Below are 20829 nucleotides of genomic sequence, written 5' to 3'. Positions count from 1 at the left end.
AAAGTCTTGACACACAAAAAAAATACAACTTTGAGATCTTCTAGACAAATAGGGTTGAATCTTTAAAAAAAAAATCTGCAAATCAACTTAATCTAAAGAGACAGTTATTCATGTTCCTTGCTCAGAATGAGTTTAATTCCTTTAAATTCTTACTGGAGCAAAAGCCAGCATAACAGTAACTTGCTACTATTGCAAGGAGTACTTCCAACAGAGATGCTTTTTGAAAAAAGTAGAACAAACAGATTGCAAAGATATTCACAATGCACTGATGCTCAAGCCCAGATTCCATAAAGGTACAAGCTATAACTAAACAACTTTCTATTCCTACATGAAAAAAGAGCGTGTAGAGAGAAACAAAGAAATCCACATCAAGAAAGAGTTTTCCACACAACAGACTTCAATACAGCTCATAGCCCAACAAGCATCCTAATTTGTTGATCGTCCATGAGGAAGATGAATCTGGTTCATTTAATGGAATCTATATAGCCCTTACAAGATTAAAAGCAGGTTTAGCAAAGGTACCTAGCACACAATTCATCTCACAAAGGATATGAGGTTCAGCTAATAGATCCCTCCATGCTCTAAGAGGTCTCAAAAGAACACAAGGGATTTGCAGAGCCTGGTTAACAAGCTTAACTGACTGAAATAACACTGGAACCTAAGCTTCCCTACACAGTCACAAACAGGGTCACAGGGATTTCATTTCATTCTTTTCCCCACTCTCTCCAGACTACTTAAATGTCAGTCATCAAGGAATCAAGAAATATACCAGACAACAGACTAAGGCCCTTGAATGGATTGTCTGGGTTACTTTGGACCCTCAATGAAAAACTGATCCCAGATTAAACAGATCCTCAAGAAGGACATGAAGGACACATTATAGGGCCTATTTATATCAACTAAGTAAATAGAGAATCCATTTCTCATTTGCTAGTGTTCATCAGTTCCATACAGAAAACTTCTGATAAGGAGTCTAGTATTTATATGCTACTAACAACACTTGATCCATTTTACAACAAACTCAAATTCCTCCTTACAGACACAAAGAAACACAGTCATGCTTCCATTCAGCCATATTTCTTAAAGTCTGACCGTGAACTTAGCTTCAGATGCATTTAGGAAGAGGAGAAGAAATCACAACCTGGCAGACTTGAAAGAAGTTTGGGTCTAGGTGTCTTATAGAAGTATGCTAAAAAGGAGGTGAGAAGGGAATGCCACTAAAACAGAGTTGGTAAAACAGAAATTGGAAAGTCATGATTCTACACACTCAAACTAGTGCTGTCTTGAAGACAACTTCTGCACATGGCCAACTGTATCAGGCAGAGACATTCTGTCTGTTTCGGGAAAAATGAAGGTGAAAAAAACGCAATGTGAAAAAGATTCATAGGTTAGCCAGCTTTCTTTCCTCACAAGTTGCAGAAAGCAAGATTCTAGAAAAAAAGTAATTTTTGCTTGCAGTTTCACACTTACAAAACTTGTATTATTATTATTATTATTATTTTGTTTTTAAACACGATTTCTTGATGCCTCAGTAGAAAGGACTGAAGTTTTAGAGCTTGTCTTTAATACTGAAAGTGTAACTTAAACTTGGACTAGTATTACTCACAAGTATTTCTCTGTAAGTAGATCTGCATTCACAAATAGCTGATCCACACAACTGAACTTCCAAACACTCTTCTATTTTCTGTTTAAGTGCGACATGAAGTCACAAATTTTCATTTTTAAGGACAACCTTACATACGCTTCATTTCAACATGTCCCTCTACACCAATTATTAGAGTATCAGCAGCAGTCAATTACTCCATGAACTACTGTCAAATGTCAAACAATGCTAATGAAAGAATTGCACAGAACTTCAGGAATCACTGTCTTCTATATAGTTATCAAATTTAAAAAGCTAGTCATAAATACCTTTTATCATAATAAAGAAAAAAGGGCATTTCCCTCCTTCACCAACCACAAATCAAGGGTCTAAGCAGAAATCAATAAACTTATGAACTGAACCCCTAGGCTTCCAAATATGTTAAGAATATCATATCAAACTGGTATCTTCACTTAAATAAAATCATGTCTGTAATCAAACCTTTGCATAATGCAGGCATGCTTTATTACTGTAAAAAATTTTTAACGCAGATAGAAAAGGGAATTTACATTACATGATTTTTAAAACAAATGTAAGCCACGGAACTGTAAAATTACTGAATGTTGAAGGGATCACCTCCAACCTACCATATTTCCTTCCCTTAAAACATTTATGCCAATCAAATACAACTTCATAAATCCATTGTAGCATTTATAATTATATATTTTAATCTATTAACATTTGTAAGAGTTCTACAAGTTGTTTAGCACCATACCGAAATCCAATTTGAAATTCAATTGGAAAATCTAAGTGCAAGATACATGTTAACAGTACAGCTTATCTGTATGTATTGATTTATTTGGGTAAGGAAATTCTTATAAGTGTTTAAACAGCATATTTTACATTGATGACCAAGAAATTCGTATGGGACTTTTCAGAATTATTTAACCCTCATTTTTCAAAATGACTGTTTACTCAATCTATTCTTCTGAATACAATTTAACTGCTGAAAAGCTCAAGTTACCTTCAAAAGTGGTACTTGGACAATCTCCACTACTGTTCAAATTTAAACGCTTCCTTTTTCATCACTTAACAGAAGATAATGGCCTAAGATACCATATTTCATAAATGTCCGAGGAAAAAAAAAAATGTTAAAAACCAACCAACAAAGAAACAACAACAGCAAAACACTTTCTGAGATACAGAAAAGGCAATTAAAACTTCTGGAAAGTTTATACATTTTACTTTAGCTTTAAAAATAAAGAAGTTGTATTGGCTTATATGGTATTGCATTATGACAAACATATACCTGATTTGCATAAATTTCACAGCAAATAATTTTCTCTTAATGTATTAAACATTACACATACGCTATTAAAAATGCAAACTGAAAATGCGCCTTTAAGCTGAACATACAACAGCAATCAAACAAAAAAAAAAAAAAAAAAAGCCCCACAAGGGGCTTTTTCATTGGAACATCTTTGTGTTGTTTCTCATTCTCTTAGAAGTCCTGTGTTGTTTGGATTTTTTTTTTTTTTCTTTTTTTTTTTTTTGCTTTCAGCAGCACAAGGGCATCCAGTGAAAAGTACATTTTTGATGTTCATAAATCATAACAACCTATGAAGGGAGGTAAAAATATAATCTACCATGACAAGGCACAAATGAATTAACTGTTTACTTGTATTGATGCTTCCTAAAATCCAGTATCCTGTCACAAGAGAAAATGATTTCAGTAATCTAATTCTAACCCTTCGTCGATGTCTGTATCACAAACCAATCTGGAAGTAAAACTTTCACAGACCATACCTGAAGCTGTGACTTCCCGATACCCTGCTAGCATCCCACTGTGAAAATAACCAGCTTTAATTTTCAGTTAAAAGAAGACAATTTAAACCAATTGGTGTTTTAAGAAGTGTAAGAAAGAATGACTTCCAGTCGAGTTAGAATGTTTCATTCTGATTATTTAAGTTTGTAACTATTTCTATCACAAAAAAAAAAAACCAACAACTTTTTTTTCCCCAGAGGAAATGTGAAAAACAAAGACAAAAACACACAACTCCGAGACTTACTGTCTATTCCTCTCTAATAGAATTAATGTAAGCACATCAAAGACCTCTATGGAAAAATCAGTTTGCTAAAATAATCCAGTTGGAAAAAATAATTCACATTTAAAATATTGTGAACATTACTTGAAAAGGCATTAATTGTAAGGAAAGTAGCTAGAAAATATATGCATATTTTTCTTTTGAAATGCATAAAAAAATATCAATTAGCCCCAAATTCAGTAAGAACAGGCACAGCTCTGATGTTCATGAAAATTTAAGTATGGGAAAACGTAATCTATTTACTCAAGATAAAAGACTATGGCAGCCCCACATTCATTCAAAAAGTAACAATATTCACTTTGAAGAATAACTTAAAATAAGATTTTTTAAAATATATAATTTTAAGAATATAGAAGAATTATTTTAGAAATGGGCAAACTGTAAACTAATGGAAAGTCATACAGTAAAACTATGGAAACTGAAGGAGGAACACATGTAAATCTAACTGAATGGGCCTGCAAAAAGAGGGAGGCAAAAGAGGAAAATCTGAAAGGTTTCATCAGATACTTTAGCTTTCTTTGCTAGTAATACTTAACTCATATTCTATAAATGCATTCACTCAAATGCATCTTTGACATTTCTTTCAACACGACTTTTCCTTACTTCGTAAGTAATAACCTCTGTTGGGCATCATTTGAGACAAGGATTGAAGATCCAAGGGAGGCTTTAGATATGTTATCATATTTAATTAGTAAAGATCGTAAAGTACTGAACGAGTCAATCTTTAAGTACATCTGTTCAGAGTTCTGTTCTGTAGAAAGCAAAATGCAACCAACAGAATAATGAAAAAGAAATTGTTGTTGTTACAGACATTAACTGGCCAAACAATCAGTGCCTGACTAAATAGACACATCTCCTTATACTCCACAGTACCCAAGACTTCTAGCAGACATACAGCTTTTTTAATTAACTTTTTACTGAGTTAGCTCTGTAGAGTTCCTACATATCATAGGAGAAACTTTGTTCACTTTATTCAACTTTATAACAAGCTAAGAGTCACTTCCTGTGAAGGACTGTAATAAGCCCAGCAAAGCTACATTTTAAAAAAAAAAAACAGTAACCTTTAGTATTCTTGAAAGGAAAACAACAGGAATGTTTGTACTTTTGAACAGGCAAACCAAATGCACGCTATCTGGAAGCCATCAGATTTCCAGTTCTGCACAGAAGCCTCTTACCTTCCCTCTCCCAGAGCCTACACTTGCATGCATGCTTTCTCAGTTTTGACTACCGCTAATACAAAGCCTTTCATTCTAAATTGTTCTGTGAGTCATCACTTAACATTCTGTAACCAATCTAAGACTTACTTTTTTTCCCCCAGGTTTTAACCAACCTCTATAGCTCATCTTTAATGCTTCAGAATCCTGTGATTCAAAGCTGGGTAACATCATCTACATTAACAATTGTGCACAAGTGCCTTGAATTGCTTATACTTACAATTATAATTTACTGATGTTCACCAGACATTCCACTTTATTTCATTTTTTTCCATGGATTTTTAAGTATGAAAAAGCAATCCTACTAAACAACGCATGTGCAGTTGAATGGCAGTTTGCAATTAAATCTGCCAGACATCTGTAAAAGCCTTAACTAGCCCCACGCAATCAAAAGAAGGGTTCCATAATTTAAAAAGCACAAAAGTTGATCTCGCCTATAGAAAGGAAAATAAAATAGTAAGGTATAAGTACCAAATATAGATAAAGAGAACCAAATGTTTCCAGGAGGAACACACGCGCTTTGGTTTCTGTCAGTCAACCCACAACCATTAGACAGTGCTAAGGAACAAGAAGATCAAACATTAAAAACAAAAAGAAAAGAAAAGAAAACCCACAGCAACTGTATCATGACACTGTGATGCCCATGGAAAAAAAAAGAAAACAAAACTACGTAGATGTGTTCTGAACATACTCAGAACCAACATAAACTTACAAAATTTCTCTACATTTGTTACTTATCATTCAACCCCCATAACAAATAAATTACAGCTTTCTCCTACACAAGTGAGTTTTAAATAGCAGTACTTGTCTCATAAACTCAAAAAAGAAAACATTTAATTACTTCTTTAATGTACTCTTAATTACAATATTCCAAGCCAGGGTAAAACATGTCAACCACTATAAACGCTCCAGGAGAAGCACATTTACAGAGTTCCTTCTGTTCAGCCAATGACTCAAAACCACAGTGTAGCTACGAGATACAAATCCTACAACACACAAGCTTTGAGCCTCTTGTGAGAAAACTGGGCAAGCATTTTCAGTGGATAGAGCACACAGGCTCTTCCTTACGCAGCTAGGCATTATTTCCTACTAACTAGCATGCCGTGTCATGCCATATCCATACAGCACAAAACTAAAGCACTCCCACTGACATGGCACTGAACTAGAACGTGGGATTAGTGACGTAAGAAGTTTAATTCAAGTTCTTTACTGGTAATGCTTTCCTCCAAGAAGACTCTGAATAGCTTCATGTCGCTGAAGAGAGATGTCAGGAATCTTCACGAGAGAGCAAGCCAATTACATTCTGTCAAAGAAGACTTTCCAGAGGAGACAGAGGAACTGCTAAAGAGCCACACATCACAGACAGTTCTTAAAAAAAAAAAAAAAAAAAAAAAAAGGACAGTCCACTGGTATATCACGAATGACAATGTGTCTAGGAAAGTCAGTATGCATAACTGAACCTTGTTCATCACTTGAAAGGATCAATCAGATTTTTTTCTAATTGTACGTCACCACTGCAAATGTCAACCCAATCAAGACAGCCCACAGACTTCAAAAGCCACAAAACAGCTGAGTTTTTGAAAAACAGAGAAATGACAAGTACCATACATCAATCAATGTGTTAAACTGCAGTTCTGTTTACAGCTATACATTAAAATATTTAACTCACATTTTCTGTACTTCCTTAAGAACTGCATTTCAAAATGCTTCCATAATATAAGGAAAACCAGCACATCTGAGGCCAAAACACCAACACCTCCAAAACCTGAGCCTTATCCTAGACTGTCTCCACAAAGCTCTAAAAAGTTTTTTTTCTATGACAGCTGAAAACAGATTAAGAATCTGGAAAGTACTTACCATACAGCAGTACCAACATGTGTTAACAATTACTGCTAAATGCTGCTTCCATCAATAACTCTCTTGGCTATATAAATTTTTAATAATGCCTCAGTATCCCTTCATTATGGTGTTTTAGAGATTTCATTTTACTACACAAAGGGCAGACTATTTAGGTGGATTTCGATTCTCTAAATAAATAGAAATGCCAAGATGATTTTCCTCAGATGTGCTGTTAAACAACATTTATCAGCTTTCCATTGCCAAGAAATCTTCAGGATATCTTAAAAGAATTTTAGAACATTAGCTGCACCACCAACTGTAGCATCTACTGCATCCTGCTTGTGCTATGAATATAGAGTCTCCTCAACAAATTTTATTCTAGGAAACACTACGTAAGAAAGGAAACTTAGAAGCAAGACTTTTTGAAAACCTCTGAAGCAAAAATATACATAGCCAGTTCATATACACTGCTTAAGCAAAAGGGAAACTTTTAATGTCACACACCCATGAAAATCCTTACACCTCTACAGGGGAGGAGTGCATGGAGAAACACAACACTCTGAGACAGTAATTTAGATGGACATAACTGTGGATGGTTATTTGTCAGCAGGCTGCCTGATCAACTTTCTTGCTGAGGAAGATCTACTGCAACTTCAGGAGGAGCACGTTAAGAGAGAGGTATTTCTGATAATTTAAACAAGGTGCTATGCAGATTCCTCTGATCTCCAGGAAGGATTTAGATAATATCAACACTTCAAGCTCCTTACGGCTTTTTCTGCACATCTGGATAATATCTTTTTTTTTTTTAATGAAATGCATTCTGGATTGATCTGATCTAGAAGAAACTATTTTATATGCATGGCTCTCTTTTGAAGGCACAGTAAATTTAAGCTAAAACACAACTCAGTTGACCTAAAGTTAGTCAGTCAGTGAATGCCATAATTGGGGCACTAACAGAGCCCCATTACAATTATCACAGCCATGATAACACCAGATGACAACCTGGGATCACATTACAAACAATGCAAGGACTTAATCTTGACTATAAAAGCTTTTCAAACAAAGATACTTTCTTTTTACATTCAAACTCCTTATGTGCTCAAAGTTTGGTTCTAACAGAATGAGCTCTTATTTAAAAGAGCCATCACTGCTCATTTGAAGCTCAGTGTTCTGGTATTAACAGATGGTGGTAATTCTTTCATATATCACAAAAATAATTTTTAAGAATGTATAATTTGTCATTTCAAGATCCCTGTATTTTTCAGCAGACATTTCTTCACTGAGAGGAGATAATTGGTTGTACTCACAGGTTTCCACTCATACTTTAAATGTAAAGCTACCTTTCAGCAATACCATTTATTAATCACTAAGCTACACCTAGGTAATTAACTTACATCTTTTGTGCTGATAATTTTAAGAACAGATTCAACTGGAGAAGTATGAGCTTTGACAGTCTATAAGATACCAGTGTACATGGTTCAGCCCCATTCACTTGGAACTTCTGCTTCTCCCTCTCCCATCCTTTCTTATAACTGTTGCTTAGAGTCACACCAAAGGCTCTTAACACATTTTACATGTATTTGCATTGCTCTAAGCCGCTGGGATACAGAAAAATGTGATAGCTTTCTGTGTAAACTACTTTCAAGTGAAAAGAAGGATTAGACTTGAAAACTAATTTTCAACTGAACCAGGAACATGCAAAGCAAGTCCATCCAAATCTATGCATAAGTAGAAATTAATCTCTTTTTGTAAAAAACAGATGTTTTTACTATAATTAATTTTTCTGTTATATGAACCTTTTAAATTAGTTGAGCAGGAAACCATCACAGCTGTGATAACTGGGTATATCCCGTTTTGGGATTTTATAAAATAACTGTAGCTATTAACTGAAGCCATTCTTGGTGAAGAAGAGTTCATTTTAAAGAATGTATCAACTTCTATTCAGTGAGCTCTATCTTTAAACTGTCAACAACCAAGTCCCTCTCAGTGACTATACCTAAACACTGTTCCAGCCATAACATGTTATCATTGTACAAGTTATTTTGAACAAAAGTGTTATTTTTCTACAAAACATAAACGATTAAAATATTAGAGCTTCATAATGACTTTGTAGCATAATACTAATCCTAAGTTATATATATCTATATGCATATAAACTGCTATCCAGTGTTTTGTCTATAAAGATTTCACTGTCTATGCAGTCACCAATTCTTTCCTAACAAACAGTGCACAACTTCAATGGTTTGGGTCTGTACTGAATATTTTTTCCTACTGATATCAAGCACATGCAACTTTGAAGGCTACACTAATAGCTCTTCTAGACTAGTTTCAAACAATGGTACTTATTTGAAAAAGTATTATTTATAATATGTGATAAAAGCCACAAAATTTCCCTAACTAATACTAAGCCATTAGTAAAAGGCTTCATACATTTTCAGCAGAGTATCAAATATACCTACTTTTTATATTTCTGAAATCCAGGAAATAAAGCCTACCTACAACCATAACCGTGATCTGGCAGAACTGACAGAAACAGGCTTGTGTGCTCCATCCAAGGCTAGCTATTATCAAGCAGGCACAACAGATGAAAAAGTAAACACTCGCTGCTGCAGCTTGCAGAGGTCTGTTTTCTTTCCTGGCTGCATGTGGTGCAAATTGTCCTTTGCTGGGCTAGGCACAGCAATATTGACTGGATTATTTGTAAGCAGATGTCGCAGCTCATACTGTGAAAAGAGGAAAGGGGTTGCTAATAATTAAAAGTCTTTTCAGACTCCACCTCTCACCTTTTTGGAAAAAGAGCACTGTTAATCTGCCCAGGGAGAATAAAGACCAAAATGTGCAAATGATTAAGGGAGTGACAAGGAAACACTGAAGAGAGCTTCAATTGTTTATGAACTTGAAAAAGTATAAAGAGGTCTTATTTTGGTGCAACAGGACAGAGGGACGGGGAGGGAATAGAAGCAGTGAAGCCAAACTCTTCTCAGTGGCCTCCAGAGCTAGGAGCAACAACAGGCACAGAAAATTCCACTTTCACCTAAATAAAAGCAACTCGGGATTCTTCATCTTTGGAAATATTCAAATCGCAGCCATACAAGGCCCTGCTTCCCTTGGTCTAGTTGACCTTACTTTAAGCAGAGTTTTTTGTCTAGAGACCTCTAGAAGTCCTTTTCATCCCCAACCACCCTACAGTTCTATAGATGATTCTGCTAGTCTATGGAAGTGCCCAGGCAACTAAGTTGCACAGATGCAGCAAAGACAAGGCTTTTGGAACTGCAGAGTTACGAACGCGGGGCAGAGGCTCTACAAATTTCTTTAAGACAAAAGAATTAGAAGAATGAAGTGATTTCTGTCCTTTGAGCTGTTGGCTTGGAAGACCTTGCTGAGTCAAGTGTAGTCTTACAAAAACGTTTTGATAAGTTTTAGTTATTCAGCATTTGAACATTAGGAGTCAAATAGTCACACTACACCACAGCCTGCCATTCACCAGAACCAGGCATATATTTCACTGGAGTAACAGAAGGGAAAAGTGGAGTGCCAACTCTTCTTTGCTGGTAAGTCTGTTAGCAAGATTCTTGGTCATGGAGGAGCACACTCAGGCCAACAATCCCACTAAGTATATGTAAAAATCTAGTAGACGATAATGATTTTTCTGGGAGCTCTCAATATTAAAAGAAAACAAATCTATTCCTTAGACCACTGAAAAGCTCATTCTCCCTGCAGAACACCCTCAGGCATAATCATTCAAACCTTGATTTTCAAGGAATTTGTTGTGGTTCAGTTGACTTTTAATGTTTGCAGTGCTTCAGCCTTTCCCAGTCTTTAGGTATATTTACTAACATTATGGAGATACCACACAATTGGACTTGACAGAACTCACATTATGATATACATGTCCTACTCAAAAGGACTTTTTCACTCAGCAAGCTAGAAAACACACACTCAGCTTCAAGCCAGAAAACTCTCCTGATTATGAAGTCAATTTTTTATCCTTTTAATGAAAGGTTTTTTTAACTCTTGAAGTGACATACGAAGATTTTTAGTTCACAATTAGTTCAAAAAATAATTTTTGATGCAGTTAGCTACACAAAACTTAAGAGCAAACTCTGGTCACAGATGAGCAATCTTTGTTTCATATAATTCCATAGTAGTCTGTTTCAATAGGTTTGTAAAAGCACCTTTGTATTTCCAAGTATATAGTTGTATTTATAAATATTCAAAACGTGTTCGTCTCACAAAAAAAAAAAAAGAGAAAAAAATTGTTAAAGTGGCTCTTAAATAATCAATCCTAAGTAGGCAATCAAAATTCAATAAAAGTTAGAAAACCTTACATCATTGAGTAGCTGTCACAGAATACTGAAAAGGCCAGAAAAAGTGAGATCACGTAAAACAGATTACAATGCCATACTGCTGGTACTGGAGCTAGTTTAGCTGGCTCTGGTTGGGAGACTGATTATTTCTATCCTTCTCTACACACTCTGAGCACTACCAGAAGTCATCAGGTACCATAGAAACATGATTACATGCAGTCAAACAAGTAACAGTCTCACTGGTAAGTAAATATCTTGCTCTGTCTCACATTCAGCTAATTAAAAAAACAGCTAATATCTAGTCTGCATAGTTAAGAAAGGCATCTAACTGCACGAGAACAGCTAAAGAAATCAAGCATTTTTAAGTTGTTGAACAAGAAAGGCAGTATCCACATTCACACAAGCCTTCTGTGAATCTCTGTGCTGGAACAATTTCATCGACACAACCCAATTTTAAAATTAAAGCAGGACAAGCATTTTACAGAGATGTGTTAATAAAAATGAATTGATATCTCTGGTACAAATTTCAGTAAGACCAAAACTACTGAGACTTACTTGCATACTGAAAACTGTTATTATCCACGTGCTTCAAAAGCAGAACAAACTCTAAGCCAAATAAATTACCAGAATGAAATTCTAGCAGAGTAAAGCCAGAAGTTGTTATGTTTCTCTATTGGAAACAATGCAGTCTTTCCCTTTGAGATGAATGTCTTTGACGATCTTCGAACTGTCTTTGTGAAGACAGCGCAGTTCAAATACTTAAAATTCATCATCATTCTATAGCTGAAACAGATATTTCTATCGTTAATGTGTTACTCTCCATAGGAATGCATATTTTTAATTGCCATCATACTGAATTTTAAATATTGAGTGCTATGTCATTCACAGCACATCCCAGACAAACCTTGTCGAAACAGAGGTAGTAGGCAGACCATCACATTCAAAACGATTGTTTCAAAAGGTCTCCCATCTTCAAACGTAAAAGCAACTTCTAAATTTAATTTGTCTAAAAAATGTCAACCACATTGATCCTTAGGTCACTAGCCATATACAAGAAGTCAACTAACAGGCAGCTGCAACAATCTTTTGTATAAAGTGCTACAACAAAACATGAAGCAAGGGAAGTTGAATTGAGTCAGTAGATTTACCAAGATAGACTAAATTACAATGAGAAAAAAAGTGAAGTAACAAGTAATGAATAGATTAGATTACGAGATTGAACAAAAATAGCTCAGATAGCTTATTGAGTTAACATAGCTGTTAAAAGCCACAATATTTATCAGGATATAGTCATCCCTGTTTTCGTACTAGCCCAATCACAGACTTCATTCCACTCTGACTGAAGTCAGTATATCACATTGTTAAGGGAGCAGGAACAAACCCATCAGTAGAAATGGCTATGCAGCTTTTTCTATTTGCTGTTGTTTGTTTTTTTGTTTTTAGAATGTACAGTTACCCACAGCACTTCTTATATTTGATAAGCATGAGTGGAGACACTGGAAAAGCACTAAAATGAAAGAAAAACCTGCACCACAGCTTCCGAAACACCAGCCTCGTGAATGTAAGGAGCTATACCCAGTTTTCTACCCTTTGGAGTAGTGGTAAGTAAGGCATGGTAGGGGCAGTTGAGTGAGAATGCCAACGGGAAAGATTAGTGTATAGCCAAGTACGCTGCTCAATATCTAGTCTTGTAAAATACGTGGCTTAAATGGAGAATGAGGTCACAGTTCTGTAAAAATAGCTTTTTGACAGAGCAAGGTGCTAACCCTCAGCCTGATGCAAAGGCATAAAACAAAGCAAGGGCTGCAGTCAGATTCTATGATCCTTGCAGGTCTCTTCCAACTCACAATATTCTAAGATTCTATGATCCTGGGGTCTCAGGTGGTGGAAAAGGAGAAAGAATGGAGGTTATTTTATTGATACCAGTCTCAGAACTTTATTATTTCAGTGTGACAAATATAATAAAAAAAGCCTTAAATGTTCATTTCTCTTATAATCTATGAACTGAATCTTGTAAAGACAAGTGAAATATAGACCTAAGAAGAAAATAGCTATCTATAATTAAGTGGTAACAAACATTCAGTGATACACTTGCTATGGCAGTTTTTAAAAAGTTACTGCCTACAAAAATACATCAATTCATCATACCAGAAGCACAGCAACAGTGCTGAGATGTAACTAGAGCTTCATGATTGATACAAAAATTGGAAAATTTCCCACCTGTAAATACCTAACATCAAAAAGGTACCCAACAATGATGACAGCTGCACAATGCTTACATAGTTGCCCACAGAATACTATTAAAACCTCTAGCATTGACTATTGCCCTTTATAAATCTGATAGCTTCTACAGCCACTTCAAGTCAGCTTAGAATGAAGATAGCAGTGGCAGGAAAAGGACCAACAGGGCAGATAACAACTCGTACAAGAATTGACACCTCAGTTCTAGTATTCCCTAAATCTAAAAACACGAATGCAATTTAAGGGAAAGCAAACAAACAACATAAAAAAGCCTTGAAAATTCCCCCATACTTTCTTAAAATAATACTGTAAACTACCAGACAGCTGTAATAAGGAAATCGGAAGGCTTCTACAAAGAAAATTGAATAAGATCTTCAAGCCTGCAAAGCTAGTTCTACAGGACAAACAGAGGCCACACGATTGAGGCTAAAGCTCACTCTTTCTCAGAGCACAAAAGCAATTCTTCTCTCCACACAATAGCAGAACTCTACCACAGGAGACTTTAAGAAGATTCAAAGAACTACCAAGACTTTAAGTAGATTCAAAGAACTCAGATATCAAAACTCGGCTTTAGCTCAAGATACCCCCCAAACAATGTTTAAAAACAGAAAAAAAGAAAAAAAAGGAAAGAATGAAAGGAAAGAAAAAGAAGAAAGAAAGAAAAAGGATCTTACATCTCACATTTTTCCTGATAACCACTACTACAGCAAGGCTTTAGGGCCAGAGCCATCTTTCACATGATCCAAACAAATTGTTCTGAAGCTGCAAACGCCATTCTTGCAAGCATGAAGTGTGATAAAGCTCTAAAAAAATGGCTTACCTCTCCAGATAGGTGACTAATGCTGAAGTAGGATGGAACAGCCAAGAAAATGAGAAGAGGAAGGCAGAAGCGTGGGCTGAAGTCAACAAGAACAGCAAGAGACTTTTTGAACTATGTCTGGTGTTTGACCTACTTTCTCATAAGCACTCTGCAGCCTGACAAAACATATGTAAAGAAACAAAGTTGTCCAGATTGCATAAAGAGAACATCGGTCAGTTACATCTGCACCAATCTGAAAACTGTTCAAACCTACGTTATCATCTGTTCAAGGTGCACAGGCAAAATGAGCAGCGTGTCAGCACCAGTCACAACTTCCAGCTTCAGCTGGCTTCCTGTTCAACTTACATGTCTTCTACTGTCATAGAGTCAGCACCGCAGAACTCAAATCCTGTGAAATTCAAATTGCAACAAAAAAAAAAAAAAAGCTTTCCAAAGCTAAAAGACAATGCAACTGACATAGTCATACTGGAAGAAAGTTGGACATAAAAGAGATACTTAAAAATATACAATAAAGGAAAAACATTCCCAAGACTATTATAATACTGAAGAAGCAGAGAATTAAGGAAGTAAGTCAAACATAATGAAAGGAAGAGCCATTGGAAATGCATTATAGACCAATTAACTAAAACCACGTGAAAATCTTAACTAGGAAAAAAGTGGAAAAAAGACACTTGAAGTAGAAGAACAGAGGTGGGCAGCCTGACTGATTCTGCTCCACCTCTAGCATCACATGTGCTGGAGCACACAGCACAAAACTTCATTTTAAAATACCATAAGTACAAAAGAGTATCAAGAAGTCAAGGAAATGTGGAGAATAACAATGGGCACATCCATCATAGTAATAACAAAATCCTTGACAGTTTCCTAAGAAAACTAATAGAGCTGTCTAAAGGGGAAAGGCTTCCTCATCAATAGTTGTATGAGCTGGTGTCAAAATACCCCCCAAAGAGAAAGCAACAAGAACAATTAAAGGATTACACAGTTCACAAAGAAAGCATTTTTCAGTTCTGTACTCTGTAGTACACAAAGATCAACACATCTCAGAGAGAATGTACTGAACCTGGGAATTCACAGAAATCCATAAAACAAAGAATATCAAAAATCTCCCGGTAACAGAGAAACACACGAGGCACAACAGCTTCCCACCAGCAATGTAGCAAGACAATATACTAGAAAATCATGGCAGAGAAGTCTTCAGTTCATACACTGACTTATCTAAGAAGACTTATCATCTTCTGACCTTCATGCGATTAATATTTGTAGATGGTCTAAGGAGTTCAAGCTAACTCCTGACTGACCTCCTAGTTAACACTTTAGCAATTTAAGGAGTTAACTTCAACTAGTTCACGGGTTGAATCCTCCCTCCATTATGCCTTCTACTGTATCAGTAAACCACAAGGAATAATACAAGCAATACCAGCAACTCTACTGACTGATGTTCCATTAAATAAACTCGCCAGTATAATTTAACTCAGAGAACAAAGCTGTTATGGAGGAATAGAAGCGTCACTATGAAAATAGAAAGAATCAAGAATAGCAACTAATCCTGTCAAGAGTGTAGGTACGCACAAGAACACAACGCTGTCCAGGTAGAAAGTCAACTGTTCAAATGTGGCAAAGTTGAAACTCCAACAACATATTATGCATGGAAAAAGATTTTTCAACAGTGGCTAAAAGCGTGTTATCACCTCACAGACACAGTAAATTACTATGGCTGTCAACATCAGAATGTAACGTGAAATAACTACGAAATGCAATAACAGATTACTGTGTGGGATCATCAGATCAGATGGTAACAACTCCCTAAGAGAAACATCAGGAAGAACATTTAACAGGCAGGGGCAAGCCAAACCATAGTTGAGACTCAGACAAAACCGTGCAGAAAGAACAGACTTTATCAAGTTTTACATAAAAGGCAGCAGAAATCTTGGATAAACTAAAACAAAGAAGTATCTCAAACTAACTTCTGATTCTACCTATTAATAACAGAATTCTAATACTCTAATATAGAATTAAAAAACTAAAAAGCTATTACTAAATGGCTTACAGATGCCCAACAGTGTAGTCATTTATTTCAAGGACTACACAAACTGATATTGAGATCCCCTCTCAACGTTGTCCACTCGTGATCAAATTTGCATCAAAAGTCATTCAGAAATAGCATAGTAAAGGACAAGAAAAAAAAAAAAAAACTATTAAAATCCTTAATATGTAGTCACGTAACATTCAGAAGTTCAGGGATAGGCCATCAACTTTACCTTGTATCAGCCATGTCTACAATGTTTGTTTTACATGTGAGTAAATTTTCAAATATACAAGCATAAATTTGAGACATTTGCTGCACTGAGAAGAAAAAGATTAGCAGATAACGTAACGTCTCTCTCTCTTCTGTGGGAATGCTGAGTGTTGTATATAAGAGTCCATCTGTTAAGTAATGACTGATCCAGAATGCATCGCTACTGCAGCAGACTCCCAAGCAGTTTCACATTTGTATACTTCTTGTGATGCTGACAGAACTGTGAAACACTCGTTTATTTTTAAATGTAAATGTAGATTTTGGCATTAGCAACTAAATAAGTAGATCTTATAGTCAAGCACTGTAACTCACACTGTACTTCGCCCAAATAAATATCATAATGCATTCTAAACCCTCCTAAAAGTAAGCCAATGTTAGTCTAGCTGTTGACGTATTGATAGTCAGAATCAAAGAAAGCTTAAATATGTCTAAGTAGAATGTAAGAAAAAAGGTTGTTGGGAAAAGATTAAAGATCAGTATCCGTCATGATGTACACAAAGGTACTTAATAAGTTAATGTCATTCCCTTATTTTGGGTGCTACTTTTAAAGGAATGGGTAAAAACCAATAAAGTTATGATGACTTGTACTACAGTCATACAAAAATATGTATTTAAAATGATATTTCAGTTGAGTGTCAAACTGCTTGTAGAGACAAATGAGAAATATGAGATTACCATTTTGACAAATTCACAAAACTACCAAGAGTTTTAACCCTGTGCATTCATTTAAGCCATAAATATTAAAACAATGTGACCAAATCATGCCTTTCTCTGCATGCTGCAGCTTTTCCATTCAATCTGTGCTAGGTCAAATGCAAATAGCTATCACACAAACGGAGGAATACATCCTTTTAAAGTACTGGAAACAAAAGATATTCTTTACACGACTTTCTGCAAAATGAGGATAGGTTACAAGCATTCAACTCATTTGAAACAAAGGCAGTTCCTATTAATTGCCATTTAGTTCTGAGCAGTCATTTTTCTATCCTATTTTATACGCAAAAGCAGAGGATATTTCATTGACTGAACTGCTTCAAAAGCTTTGCTGCAGCAAATCCTGCATTCAGGAGCAGCACCAAATTGCACATAATTGAAAGTGATTCATTTTTAGATCCACTCGTTTGGCTTCTGTAGGTTCCTCAGGCTTTGGTGTAGGTAGCGCAAAAACATTAAGTCATACAGTCCTGCAGTAACTCTTTCACTCCATGAAGTGAGCAGATGACTACGGAGCTACATTTCACCAATGTTCTCCTTCCCATCTATCTATCAACATACAATAACATTTTGCACCACACAGACATTACACAAATTTAGCAACAACGCTTAATTTGCAGGTAGGTAATTAAGCATTTGGGAAAGCGTGACAGATTATTAAGAAACGAGCAACCCAATACAACACCGCAGCACAACTAACTCTTTATTACACATATAAAAGCATGCAAAACCCATACGAAAATCTCCCTCCTCCTCTTCCTCTGCACAAAACACTCGCCTAGCTCCGAGCTCACAGGGTTAAACCCTTCACATGTGTCAGCCACTAAGAAAAGACAGCAGCTCAGGCTGCTCGCTTAACCTTTTTCAATTAGAAACAGACGCTACATTCACACCACTCTTCTTCCAAGGAGGAAGTCACCGGGTTACACGGCAGCACCCAGAACCTGAAGTTGCTAACGACTCGATCGCCTTATTTTTATCCGTTAGGAAGGGCACGCTCTCCCGCGGGAGAGGAGGCGGTGGGAAGGGGACGGGGGCCCTGCCAGCGGCGCGGGGTCCTGTCGGGAGTTGGGCAGCGCCGGGGGTCTCTGCCCATGCAGAGGAAGGAAAGGCGCGAGAGGAGCCGGGCAGGAAGGGCGCCCTGCCCGGGGCTGGAGAAGGGCCGCGCGCGCACGGGGCCGCGAGCTCGGAGCTCGCGAAGGCGTCTCGGGCTGCGCGGGGCAGGCGGCGGGACGGCCGGCGTCCGGAGCCGGCAGCGGGGCGGGGAGGCGGCCGCTTACCAGGTTCAGCACCGTCTCCACGATGTCCCGGTTGCTGACCTCGCCGACCTGGATGAGTCCGATGAGGACGGCGAATTTCATCCGGATGTTGCGGATCGGCACCGACGGGTTAATCATCCCCGCGGGGAGCACCACGGAGCCAGCGCCCGACGCCCTCGGCTCCCCCATCGCCACGACGCCGCCTCCGCCGCCGCCTCCGCCGCCGGCCCCGACGGAGATGAGTCCCGCGGGCTGCGGCTCCGGCCCCGCCGCCGACTTCTCGCTCGCCATCTATCCCCCGCCGTTACCGGCACCTGCCGCCTCCCCGCCCGGCCGGGCCGAGCCGAGCATCCGCCGCAGCCGCAGCCGGCGGGGCCGCAGGGAGCCGGCCCGAGGCGCGGGCACCGTCCCAGGAGCCGCTCCCCCGCTCCGCTATAATGAGGGATTATTATGGGCGCCGATGCCCCGTTATAGCCGCAGCCCGCCGGCCAGAGCCGCCTCTCCGCCGCGGGCCGGGAAGAGCGGGAGCCGCCGAGCGCGGCCCGGCAGAGGCGAGCGGCGCGTAGAGCCGGCGGAGGCGGGAGCGATCGCTGCCGCCGCTGTTGTTGTGGAGCCGAACCGCCGCCGCTCACTCCGCCATGTTGCCGCCCCCTGCCTGCGGTAGCGGCTAGAGCGCCTGCGCCGAGCCCGCTGAGGGGAGTGGCCGGGCAGGGCCCCCCCAGCCGGCCGGGGACAGGTGAGCAGGTGCGCGGAGCCGCGCCGAGGAGCGGGCCGGCAGCCGTGTGCCGGCGCCCTCCGCCCTGAAGGGATTACGCAACGCTGCCCGAAGCGGCAGGGAGACGCCCGCTCGCTCGCCATCACGCGGGGCCGCCCCCGACCCAAGACTCGGACCCGACCCCGCCGCTCCGGGGCGCCCCCTGGCGGGAGGGATGATCGCAGGGCTGTGGCGGTGGGCGGCCGCCCCGGGATTCTGGGGCAGCCGGCCTGCTAGGGAGGTGCCTTGCTGGGCACCTCGAGTGTTTTCCAGCCTCACTAGTGGCTGCCGTGCCTTTCTCTCAGTAATTCCAAGCTGCTGTGTGGTAAGAGCGTATGAGTGCAAAGCTTTTGTTGTTTCTCGTGTTATTTCTTCTTGTTCTTACTCATTTTTCTTACTTCTGGTTCTCAGTTGTGCTGTTACACGTGGAGACCTCCAATCAGTTGCGGTTTTATCGAGTCCCTTAGTTTCAGTGATGCCAATGAGCATTTTTTCAAGCCTTTGTGGTATTACATCAAAGAAAGAGAAGCACTTTTGATATCTTTTGAAAAGGCTTAAATTATTCAAATAGTGGCTTGAATAAAACTGTATATATTTCCTTTACATGTGCTGGAGATGATCCATCCCTATTCACAAACACATTCTGTTTTGGCTTTGTAGCAACTGTAATCACAAAGTTAAATTTTACAACAAATCTTGATCCCAGGTCACAGAATACCTTTCATTCTGTCTCTAACCAAAGTTGGGGAATTTGGCAGGAGTGTCAGTCCTCCTGTAGACAACAAACTGTACAAACACAGTGAATCAGCAGGACTTGATTGGTGCACCCTCAAGGATTACAACAGCTGCTGTAAGCTCTACCAGGAGAATCACTGAATCAGAATTGCAGAATAGCTTAGGTTGGAACCTTAAAGATCCAACTCCCCTGCTGCAAGCAGGGTTGCCAGCCACCAGCTCAGGCTGCCCAGCGCCCCATCCAACCTGGCCTTCAACACCTCTGCTGTCTTCAACATGCTCTGGAATGGAGCATCTACAACATCTCTGGGCAAAGAAGACCTCAGCTCTGTGCCATTGGAGGCATAGCTCTACGTGCTTGTAAAATGCAGTATGTTACATACATATTTTTGCAAGCTCTGTAGGTGTTTGACGGTGCATATAGACCAGGTGCACAGACATGACTAAAATAGTGGTTACCTGGGAGTTTTGGAAACAATATGATTTCAGAAAGCTGCAGAAAGATGGAGAGAAAACCCAGAAGATTTGTTATGGGAGATAAAGCACCAAGTTTTTCTTGAAATTCTTTTGCAATTGGCTGCCATCCCCTAGCAACCAATCTTTGTGAAGGTATGCTCTAATTTCTCACATACTCCTGGAGGAGCCAAAGGTTTCCTTTCCACCAGCCCCATAACAGAACTAGTGAAGTTGAATACATACGGAACTAATTGCCTAAATACTGAGCCAGTCATCTTAGTTTAAACAGCAGAAGTGTAAACTTAGGTTATGTAAGTATGCATGCAAATATTTTTGGAAAATTTCAGAATAGAGTCATTTAGAATCATAGAATCATAGAATGGCCTGGGTTGAAAAGGACCACAGTGATCATGGAGTTTCAACCCCTCTGCTATGTGCAGGGTCTGGTTGACCAGACCAGGCTGCCCAGAGCCACATCCAGCCTGGCCTTGAATGCCTCCAGGGATG

At 38.8% G+C, this 20829-nt stretch overlaps 1 protein-coding gene across 3 annotated transcripts in view; it reads right to left on the bottom strand.

Moving 5' to 3' along the window:
• The window catches only part of NBEA (neurobeachin), a gene marked incomplete at both ends in the record, with an annotated part of 460977 nt that extends 442309 nt beyond the window's left edge, over window positions 1-18668 (bottom strand). For all 3 annotated transcript variants that reach the window (XM_079549697.1, XM_079549699.1, XM_079549698.1), the window contains one exon: window positions 18399-18668. In XM_079549697.1, coding sequence (XP_079405823.1) covers window positions 18399-18668 — 270 coding nt within the window. The remainder of the gene's footprint in view (window positions 1-18398) is intronic.
• Window positions 18669-20829: the final 2161 nt, after the last annotated feature.

The sequence above is a fragment of the Tetrao urogallus genome (genome assembly GCF_951394365.1).
Source record: "Tetrao urogallus genome assembly, chromosome: 1".
Lineage (NCBI taxonomy): Eukaryota > Metazoa > Chordata > Aves > Galliformes > Phasianidae > Tetrao > Tetrao urogallus.
The sequence above is the reverse complement of the archived record's forward strand: the minus strand, read 5'-3'. Positions and strand labels throughout refer to the sequence as shown.